The sequence below is a fragment of the Lates calcarifer genome, linkage group LG7_1, assembly GCF_001640805.2.
Source record: "Lates calcarifer isolate ASB-BC8 linkage group LG7_1, TLL_Latcal_v3, whole genome shotgun sequence".
Classification (NCBI taxonomy): Eukaryota; Metazoa; Chordata; class Actinopteri; family Centropomidae; genus Lates; species Lates calcarifer.
Genome location: NC_066839.1, coordinates 23,177,753 through 23,188,383, shown reverse-complemented (window position 1 = coordinate 23,188,383; position 10,631 = coordinate 23,177,753). Strand labels below are relative to the sequence as shown.

The 10,631-nt window shown below is 40.8% G+C and overlaps 1 protein-coding gene across 1 annotated transcript; it reads left to right on the top strand.

The window, feature by feature from the left end:
• The first annotated feature begins 1,576 nt into the window (after positions 1-1,576).
• On the top strand, positions 1,577-8,786 carry serinc1 (serine incorporator 1). The gene is made up of 10 exons (XM_018699746.2): positions 1,577-1,744; positions 2,285-2,446; positions 3,191-3,384; positions 3,838-3,917; positions 4,282-4,419; positions 4,938-5,107; positions 5,361-5,451; positions 6,320-6,461; positions 6,594-6,818; positions 7,659-8,786. Exons 1-10 carry the CDS (start codon positions 1,706-1,708, stop codon positions 7,795-7,797), a joined length of 1,380 nt encoding a protein of 459 aa, XP_018555262.1. The 5' UTR covers positions 1,577-1,705; the 3' UTR covers positions 7,798-8,786.
• The last annotated feature ends 1,845 nt before the right edge of the window (positions 8,787-10,631 follow it).

The following is a 10,631-nucleotide window of genomic DNA, read 5'->3' as shown; positions in this document are numbered from 1 at the left end:
CTCATCTTAAGATGAGGGAAAGCCCGACAGGTTGTTGCCGTGACACACAGTTTATCGTGTTGTAGATAACACGCAGCTTTGTAACGTGTGATGCGGATGTGACACTGTAGTTTTTAATGTTAAAAACAGTCCACTGAAACTGTCAGACTATCCTTCATCTTAAGAAGTGAAGCATCGGCTTTTGACTGCTTCCCGACGCCCAGCGCATGAGCGCTGAAGGGCAGTTCTTCCTGTGCGTCTCTCTCTGTCTCTGTATACCAGCTGCAGCTGTTTAGCGAGATATAGCCGCACAGATAAAGTAGTGTTGCCCAGTTTCCAGACTGATTTACACTGTCATTATTAATGACTAATAAATGGTCATATAATTAATGTAGTTACTGCAACTCGTGCTGCCTTGTTAGCTAATAATCAACTTAACATTGATATTATAAGCAGCCTGGGTGCTGCGCACTACATGCTTCGGAGAGAAAGCCATCCTTATGCTCAATTCTATCATCCACCAACCATGAACACATCACTGGATTCTTTGTGATTGAACAGAATCCCTGTCAATTCAGAGTTGCAGTAACTACACTGATTATATAACCATTTATTAGTCATTAATAGTGAGAGTGTATATCAGTCTGGAAACTGGGCAACACTACTTTATCTGTGTGGCTATATCTCACTAAACAGCTGCAGCTGGTACACACAGAGAGAGAGAGATGCACGGGAAAAACTGGCCTTCAAAAACTGGCCTGGGTGTCAGGAAGCAGTGAAAGCCAATGCTTCACTTCTTAAGGTGAAGGATAGTCTGATAGTTTCAGCAGCGTGTTTTTAACATTAAAAACAACAGTGTCACTTCCACATTGCATGTTACAAAGCTGCGTGCAAGCTACAGCATGATAAACACACACAACTGTGTGTCACGGCCGCAACAACCAAGTCAGAGTCTCTTATAGAAACATAAAAATAAAATGACAAATTGCGTTCTCATACGGTAGCTGTCCAAACTCGCGCTATTAAATTTATCACTCGCCTGTGGAGTTTTATTCAGCAACTGGCTGAGTATGAGACAGGTTGCAGACAGACCGTCATCACATTGTCTTAATGTGAATGAATAAATGTTATTGTTTAGGCTGCGCGAGCGCACGGTGAAGAAGCGACACAACAGAAATACAGGAGAAAGTTATTTGAGTACCCATTTCAAAATAAAAACAGAACATTTACCTTTCGACGCTTACACCAAACGAAAGTAAACTCTGATGTTTTTGTATGCTCGATGTAGGCTATTGTGTGTATAATGTATAGTTTGAGTTATTATAGATATATCTGAGTTTAACTTTTAACTTTCACCGCCAGACGTCTGTGATTGTTACTTATTTGGTAGAGCTTTGTTCTTCATTGGCAACCAGGGACAGCTGTCTTTTGCAAAAGCCCAATTTATAAACACACAAAGACAAGATTGTCGTGTATAAACTTTGTTTTCAGATTTCCACCACAGAAAGAAAAGGACGTAGATTATATACGTTCAGGGAAACTGTATCAGCGTATGAGACTGAGATGAGAAAGCTGCAGTCTTCCAGTGGAGGGCAGCAAAACGCAGACCTGTATCTGCACTACTGAGCCATGGGTCAGAAGAAGAACGAAGGAGGAGGTAGAGCATCCTCCATCTTCTGATCAGCTTCAGATCTAACACCAAATTAAGGGACAAACATCGGCGATCATGGGAGCTGTTCTGGGACTGTGCTCCATGGCGAGCTGGGTGAGTAAACCTTATTCGTACTGACGCTTACAGCAGCTAATGTCATGTTTCTGTCTGCAATCATGTTCATCGTCTTCACACAAGCTACCATGAGTGCGCAGTATCAGTGACAGGCCGTGGCGATGGACAGTAAACACACCGTAACCTCAGACAGTTAAAGCATCTACTCGGCAATCAGCTGTAGTCTCAGATGACAAATGATGTGAGTAACACATTTATGGAGCAGGAATTGGGTCTTGTGGTTAGCGAAGCAAACACACACGGCGTCTGCCTTTGTCTCCATCAGGATCGGTGAACTGCCTTGTTTTTATTTTAGGGTGCCGTAGGACCGCGAAATGTGTGGCGTTATCGAGAGTATGCGGTGGTTGTCAAATATGAGAACACGCAGCTGCAATCGCTGTCAGCAAAGCAGCCGGGTTCTAAGTTCGCTGTTGCGACATCACAACATGTAAACAGAGTCATGTATCAGTCAGCAGGCCCTGCTGCCTCATCTCACCCTCTTATGTTCACGTAAACAACTTCCCCTCTAATGTGTTGCAGATCCCGTGCCTGTGCGGCAGCGCCCCCTGCCTGCTTTGTCGGTGCTGCCCCAGTGGAAATAACTCCACGGTGACTCGGCTCATCTATGCCTTCTTCCTGCTGCTGGGAGTGGGTATTGCGTGCATTATGTTGATGCCCGGCATGGAGGGCCAGCTGAAGAAGGTATGTAGCGATCTATACATAAAATACAGACAATATACCAAACGGTGCTATTTATGTCTCTTCCCCCCTGCACATTTTTCTCTTTTGTGCCAGGTTCTTTGACCTAAAGGAACATTAGAGGTGATACACAATGAGATGATACACAATTAACTTGTAGTGGCTCCCCAGTATGACAAAAAAAATACTAAGGCCAAGCTGACTCATGCAATGCTGAAGCAAACAGCTGTTTTGCAATTAGGTATAGGTATAAGTTCCGGTGTTATCTGTACAACTGACAGATCATCTCAGTGTGCCTACTTAAAGATGTTTCTGGAATACTCTGGGATTGTTAATTATGTTTGGCTTATGAGGCCAGCATACTGGAGTTTCAGACTTCAAATTTGAATTACGTTACTGCTTTCTAAACATAATGTACAATTGTCTGTTGCAAAGTCATTGAACCTCCAGTTTATTTTTGTTTACAGTATCTTATAGTATCTCCTGTTGCAATGATCAAATTTGAACACAAAGGCTCTTAAAGTGACACTGACTGTGACTTGATTTTTAGTGAAATTAAGGACTTAACCCCTTTCCCTTGATAAAGAGTTAGTTTTTCTGTCTGATCTTGATGGGCTTGAGAAGATGTCCCCAAAGTGATAAGAGTTAAATAAACGGCTGTTCTAACTGAGTGTAACTTATCTTGTTTTATGCTGCATGTGACCTCTGATTTGAAGTCATTAGCTTCTGCTCTGTGTGCTGCTGTAGATTCCAGGTTTCTGTGAAGGAGGGATGGGTTTGTCTATTCCTGGTGTGGAGGGACATGTGAACTGTGATGTGCTGGTTGGATACAAGGCAGTGTACCGCGTTTGCTTTGGGATGGCCATGTTCTTTCTGCTCTTTTCTCTGCTCATGATAAAAGTGAAGAGCAGCCAGGACCCCCGTGCTGCACTGCACAATGGGTGAGTCAGCATCCATCTATCTACATCTTTGCCTGTCTGCTTAAGTCAAGCTTTGCTGACACCTTACTGGATCTGTTATCTGAATTACAGACACTGATGATGCTTCCAATATTTTGTGGTAACCTGTTATGCGAATCAATATGACAAACATTCATACTTTACTTCATATTTTATTATTTAAAAAGTCAGGCCAAAACCAAAAGATATTCTGTTTGCAACGACACAAAACATAAATGTTGCAAATCTTCACACTGGAGAAGCTGGAATGAGAGGATGTTTGTCTTTTTTTTTTTTTTTTTGGATAAATGACTTGCATCATTAATCTGTGATTAATTTTTTGCTGATTATCTAAGTTGTACTAAGAGTTTAATCCTCCTGTTTTACCGGAGACTGATTTAAGAACTGTTGTAAGTGATTGTCAGGACACTAATTTTTTGATTGTGTCTCTTTCAGGTTTTGGTTCTTTAAGTTTGCTGCAGCTGCTGCCATAACTATTGGATCATTTTTCATCTCCGAGGGTCCTTTCACCACTGGTAACTGTTGCCCCATATAAACATAAAAAAACAACATATGGTCTGTACATTTTCCTGCTGTCTATACAGTGCAAAAATCATTCAGCTCTAGAATGTCATGAACAAAGAAAAAGAGTCCAGAGTTTCGTGACACTGCATTTTTACAAAATCTGAATGTGTGAATCACCAAATTTCAAGGTATGTGATAATATCTGTTGATAAGCTTTTGCTGGCCAGCATTGTTTCCACAGCAGTTTTAGATGGATTTGTGTCTTCGTTATGGTTTTTAATTCCGTTTGAAGCAGCAGTGAGGAGATTCTTGCTGTTAAAAATCTGCACAGTGTACAGTCAAGTAAAGTCAAGTACTCCTCTCTCTCTCTCACAGTGTGGTTCTATGTTGGCATGGCTGGAGCCTTCTGCTTCATCCTCATCCAGCTGGTTTTACTCATTGACTTTGCCCATTCCTGGAATGAGTCTTGGGTGGAGAAGATGGAGGAGGGCAACTCCCGCTGCTGGTATGCAGGTATTGCGACAGTGTTATTATTGATGCTAAACATACAAATTAAAACTTGATTTACAACAATCTTCTAAGAGCTCTTTGTTATTTACAGCTTGCCAGCTGTGTTTGGCTGTTTTATGTGATGTGATGAACAGCTCTTGTGGAGACCGCAAAGTCCACAAAGGAGAAAAAATTTAAATCTGTCTTATTAGCCATTTTTACCATTAAGCATGCTCTCTGCTTGGGAAAATGTAATCAAGTAGTCAGTACTTCTTCAAGAATGTATTTATTCTTGTCAGGAAGAGATCAGCTCTGAGACCTTCTCTTAACAATAGTGAAATGTAAAACAATAATGGTAAGGTATTCATGCATACAGGAAAAGATCCAATCAGAAGATCTTACAGCTTTCAGGTAAAGAGCTTACAATAAGTAACCTCTTTAATAATGATGATCCTTGATTAATGGTCTGACAGTAAGCCTTTAAGCCTATTCTGTTATTTTGCCAGACCTATATGTAATGAAGTTGTGCTTTGTGTTCACAGCTCTGCTGTCAGTCACTGCTGTGAACTACTTGTTGTCTCTGGTGTCTCTGGTCATGTTCTACGTCTACTACACCCACTCTGATGGCTGCACTGAGAACAAGGTCTTCATTAGTATCAACATGCTCCTTTGCATTGCTGCCTCTGTCATGTCCATCCTGCCTCAGATCCAGGTTCGCACCAGTTCTTTTTTTTATATTTATGTTTGAGCAGAGAGGTGTGTGACTAATCTCAGGATAGGGAAATACGTCATGGGCTCCCTCACCAGATGTCTTATACTGAGGAATGTTGTCATACACAAATAGTTGTTAAAGTCATTTCACTTCCAGATGTGAGCTGAACTCGCCACTCTGAGCTGAGTGCTTTTGGTTGTTTGAGTTGGCTTGAATTTTTACTCTGCTAATGCTTTGTGTTCTCTTGATGAAGGAGTCCCAGCCAAGGTCTGGCTTGCTGCAGTCCTCCCTGGTTACCCTGTACACCATGTATCTGACCTGGTCTGCCATGACCAATGAGCCTGGTAAGACAATGTTCATACTGTATTTGGGGCTTTTATGAACTCCAATTGCCCAGTTACATCAACAGTACTGTAGGCACCTGTGCTGCTTTCACCCTGATATGTTCTCTTTGAGATTTGGTGAAATATGAAAGGTTTTCTTACTACGTTACCAGCAGAAATCAAGGCAAAAGGATAGTCACTGGTGTTAAGTCTGATGTTACAAAATACGCAAGTAATCAGATGATCAGACAGCATCTGTGTTGCACGCAAGGAACTTGCTCACCTAGAGAAATCAGGTTACACAGGAAATCAGAGAAGTTGTTTTCATGCTCAGTAGTAACCTGGTTATTGTAATGTGTGTTGGAGGGCTGATAGTGCAGACGAAGCACAGCTTCTCCTCACATGCAGTGATATTGTTTACAGTACAAAAAGCCAGTTAGAAATTCTGTCAGCTGTAGACTCAGCCACAAAATGGTCTTGGGGGTTTCTCTAAAACCCCTTCAGATTACTCTTGTATATAACATTTAAGAAGTCATGTTACTACTAAAAGTTGGCCTGGGAAGCTGCTTTCTTCCATTATGTATCATAAACCTAAGAAAATAAGTTCTAACATTGTCCTCTAAAAATTAAGCTACACAGCAACTGCACCTGATCATTATATATCATGATGATATGTACAAGAGGCCTCATTTTTGTCCTATTTCTAGTCATTCATCATTACGCATTGCAGTCTGGATAAATGATGCTGATAAGCACTTTTTTCTCTTTGAGCTTTGTGACAGAAGAGAAGATAAAGCCTATTGTGCTGAATACAGCCCACATGGCCTACAGTAACCAATCAATGATCATGAAGTGAAACCAGCAGTAAGTTTGTTTTTATTTCTCACAGACAGGAAATGTAACCCGAGCCTTCTGGGTATTATTGGGCTGAACAGCACCAGTCCTGCTGGTCAGGACCATGTGGTTCAGTGGTGGGATGCCCAGGGGATTGTGGGATTGATCCTTTTCCTCATGTGTGTCCTCTACTCCAGGTGAGGAAGTCCTTATCTGTGCAGTTATCAACCTGTGAAACACAGATGAGTGAACAGCTTGAAGTACAAACCTGCAGATTGATAGTTGGTGCATAAAATGACTGACTCTCTTTCCCTTTGTTTGTCCATCAGTATTCGTAATTCATCCAATGCCCAGGTGAACAAGCTGACTTTGACCAGTGACGAGTCAGCTCTGATTGAGGACGGGCCTCAGACTGACAGCTACGAGGAGGGCAGCGGTCTCAACAGAGCTGTGGACAATGAGAAGGACGGTGTCACCTACTCCTACTCTTTTTTCCATTTCATGCTGTTCCTGGCATCACTATACATCATGATGACGCTTACCAACTGGTACAGGTATGCTTCACACTGCACAAGACATTACATTATCAAACATTACTTAAAGAGGAGGAAATAGTGCATATGTTGGGGTGGTATTTTCAGCGGTGGAATAAGCCACATCTGATGCACTATTGAGTATTTAGGACAGTCAAAATAAACTACAGTGGGTGGGTGTTCATGATGGAGCTCTATGGCACAGAAGAGAAAGGGAACATCCTCCCTAATATACACATTAATGTACACGTACACGTACTACATACGGACATACATAGTACTATGTATAAAAACAAAATCAAACCTTTTGCTGCCACCCCATGGTTTACTTGTAGTATGTGGACTGATCTGACATTTTATGGTTTTGAGATTTATTCCTTTAGATAAACATCTGAAGTTTGAGGAGGGAAAAATAATGTCCACATTTCAAAGAGGAAAAGCTTGTGTTATTGGGAGTGTCGGCCATTGTGTGGGATAATGGTGATTGATTGATCCACTCATTTGACACACCATAAAGTTGAGTGATTTGTCTGCTGTAATCTGCAGTTGTCCATTTCATCAAACAAGTAACAAGCATGTTTAAATTTCAATAATTGTGATTGTGTTATTTTGAAAAAGTAATAAGTCATGCCATTAGTTACAGCCAAAAGCAGTAACGTGTTATACTTTTGTTACTGCCAACAGTGATCACCACACACGCTGATCATATTCACCTTATCCACTTTTTGCACTTTGTGCTTCATGAACAAAAATAACAGGCGGTTGTAGTTTTGAAGTATTGTAATTTATATATTTTGGAATCAAGACTGATAGCAGCAAAGCATAAATCCTTCAGCTGACATGTTTCACTGTTGTGTGCAGCCCTGACTCCAACTATGAGGCCATGACCAGCAAGTGGCCATCGGTGTGGGTGAAGATCTCCTCCAGCTGGATTTGCATCGCCCTCTATGTGTGGACACTGGTGGCTCCACTGGTCCTGGTCAACAGAGATTTTGACTGAAAAATGCACTGTCCCACTGCTCATCCATGTTTTGTTTCAACAAAGTCAGTAAAATAGTAGGTAGACAACAGTGCATCAGTTAACACTGGAGGAGGCGCGGTTGCAATCAGACTGGCTGGAATATTTCATATTGTTTTGTTTGGTAGCTGTGGCTCATTTGTACAGACTGTTGCAGCTTTCTCGCTGCAGGGCTGATGACTAGACAGACAACAAGGATGTTAGTCCCATCTCGGCTCTGATTGCAGCCCAGTCTCATCTGGTATAATGTCATTGTGAATCCTCAGCAGCCTGTTGTAGTGCCCCCCCGACCATGCTCTTGCCATTGTATCCTTTGCGATCCTTGTGAATGATTTTGTTTCCTTGCTATAAAGACAGGGCTGCATGCTTTTCCTTTAAAACTTGATGTGACATTATTGTAGCTATATATGAAGCTTTTACAAGGATTATGATGTCTCTGGTCAGTGTTACCCCCATGGGCAGCAGCAGTCTAACTCTATTGTATTACATATGGAAATGCTGTCACATGTAAAATAAGTATGAGCAGCACTCCAGCTTTGGCTCTGAGAGATGAAGGCAAGATAGCAACTCATTGTAGTTCACCAACTAGTACCATCACTAGGTATGAGCAGTGCTGTGTAGTGTTGTGTGTGGAGTTAGTTACGTGGTGTCGTGTTAAAGCTCTACCAGCTGTGTGTTTACTCTGCAGCTTGCACACTCCTCAGCACATTCATAACAGACAACATTCTTGCTTTTGTTGCTTCTGATTTGCATTGAATTTTGACTTTAATGTAAAATAGAAATTGATTGTTTGAAAACTTCTAAATAAGTTATTTGGTGGTGTTTAGCCTTAGCATGTAGTTTCTCACAGACGTAGCAGAGATTGTGGCTACACATTGTTTGTTTTTTCTGTGCTTTTATCGGAATATGATTTTTCTCTTTGACATGTAAAAGTATATTGTAAGTCGTTTAATAAAGCTAAGGAAAATTAAGCCAAGTGTTTTGTTTCTTGCCTCCTTGTAGCGTGACCACATACTTTAACTGTGAGGCCTAGAGTTTCATAGTATATTCTGACAGAATGAGCGTTAGTACAGACGAACCTGGCAGTAACGAAGTGACTAAAAAATAATGAGCTGTGGCAGTGTTGGTGAGTAAGGAAATACATGTAACAGAGTTATGTATTTAGAATATAACATCATCAGAGTGACTGTTGTCATAGGTCATAAGTTACATACACTTAGTTTGAAGTAAAACTATTATGACTAATTTTTTAACCACCCCAGATTACATCTTGGAAAATTTGAGTTTTGGCAAGTCGGTCAGTTCTGTTTTGTGCATGACACAAGAAAGTTTCCCAAAAAATTTTAACAGACAGATTATTTCACTTCACTTTTTAACTCACCACATCATAATTTCAGTGCATCAGAAGTTGACATACACTAAGCTGACTGTGCCATGAAACAGCTTGGAAAATTCCATAAAATGGCATCACAGCTGTAGAAGCCTCAAAGCCAGTATCTGTTTACTTGACATCATGGGAAGCTCAAAAACAAGCCAAGACGTCAGAGAAAAAAGTGGACCTCCACAAATCTGGTTTATCCTTGGTTGCAATTTACAATGACCAAGGAATCATGTTCATCTGTATGAACAATAGTATGTGTTAGAAAAGAAATCTCTGGGATGCTGGCTTGATAGTTGGAAGTGTATGGAACAACACTATAGTGTCCAATGTGGTGGCTGATGTGCAACTTTACCATCAAACCCATGCATATACAAGAAAAGCTTTTTAATAGCTGTCCACTGTTGTGACTACTGTGCATGAAAGGGTTAATGGTTATTTGTTGGAAACAAGGCACATGTTTGAATGATTGGGTGTGGGCATAGTGTATGGTTCTAAAGAAAACAGAAAATAAAAAAATACAGTATCAGTCTTTAATAGCATATATCAATGCACCACATGTTCATTTTAATCTTGAATAGGTGAATAAAATAAAAGGTAAATAAAATAGACTGATCAAATTAAATCTAAGCATTCTGATTTGTACATGGAAGAAAGTAGTGTTACCTTTATAATCACTGAACATACACTACAACTCATCAGCTGACCAGAATAAACAATCGTGGTCAAATGGACCACGACCCCAGCATGCTTAAAAAGAGTGTGCTGTGTTTTGGTGTCTGATAATATTTTTAACTCATAAATCTGTTCCTCTAGCTTGGCTGGTTTTACTTCATTGTCTCGTGGATACATGAAACAACATGTTCACAAATGTACTCCCCTAAGCAGTTTAAAGGGACTATACATAAGTATTTTAGTTTAAAACATTTGAAGATCAACTAAAAATAGCATTATCAAACATTAGCTCAGAGTTCAGAGACAGGATTGGCACAGATCTATGAAAGACTACAAAAACTTTGTTGTATCCGAGGTTTCCAGGGGCACAGTGGCCTCCATAAGTAGAATAGCTGGCCACCAAATTGAGCATGTGGGAGAGAAGAGGTAACAAAGGTGCTCAAAAATCCAATGGTCACTCTGGCTAAGCTCCAGAGGTCATGTGTAAAGATGGGATAAACTTCCACAAGGACAATCATCACTGCAACACTCCAGATCACTGATGGCCTCACCAGTCAGTCTAAACTGTCCATGACCAATACTGCAGGGCCTGGGGTATGCCAAGTGGAAAGAGATTATATCTCCAGTGTTCCTCTAGCTAGTTGTCTGAAACTGACAGGGCAGGTTCCCAGAGGCCCAGGGACCAACATATTCAAATTTTAGCTCCCAAATCAGTAGTACCTTGGAGATAAACTTTGTCCACTTGGAAGTAGATTTCTAATAA

Coding starts and splice junctions, on each gene's coding strand:
- serinc1 (XM_018699746.2), top strand. CDS start 1,706: ATGGGAGCTGTTCTGGGACTGTGCTCCATGGCGAGCTGG. Junction 5,108..5,360: donor CCATCCTGCCTCAGATCCAG/GTTCGCACCAGT, acceptor CTCTTGATGAAG/GAGTCCCAGCCAAGGTCTGG. Junction 6,462..6,593: donor ATGTGTGTCCTCTACTCCAG/GTGAGGAAGTCC, acceptor TTTGTCCATCAG/TATTCGTAATTCATCCAATG.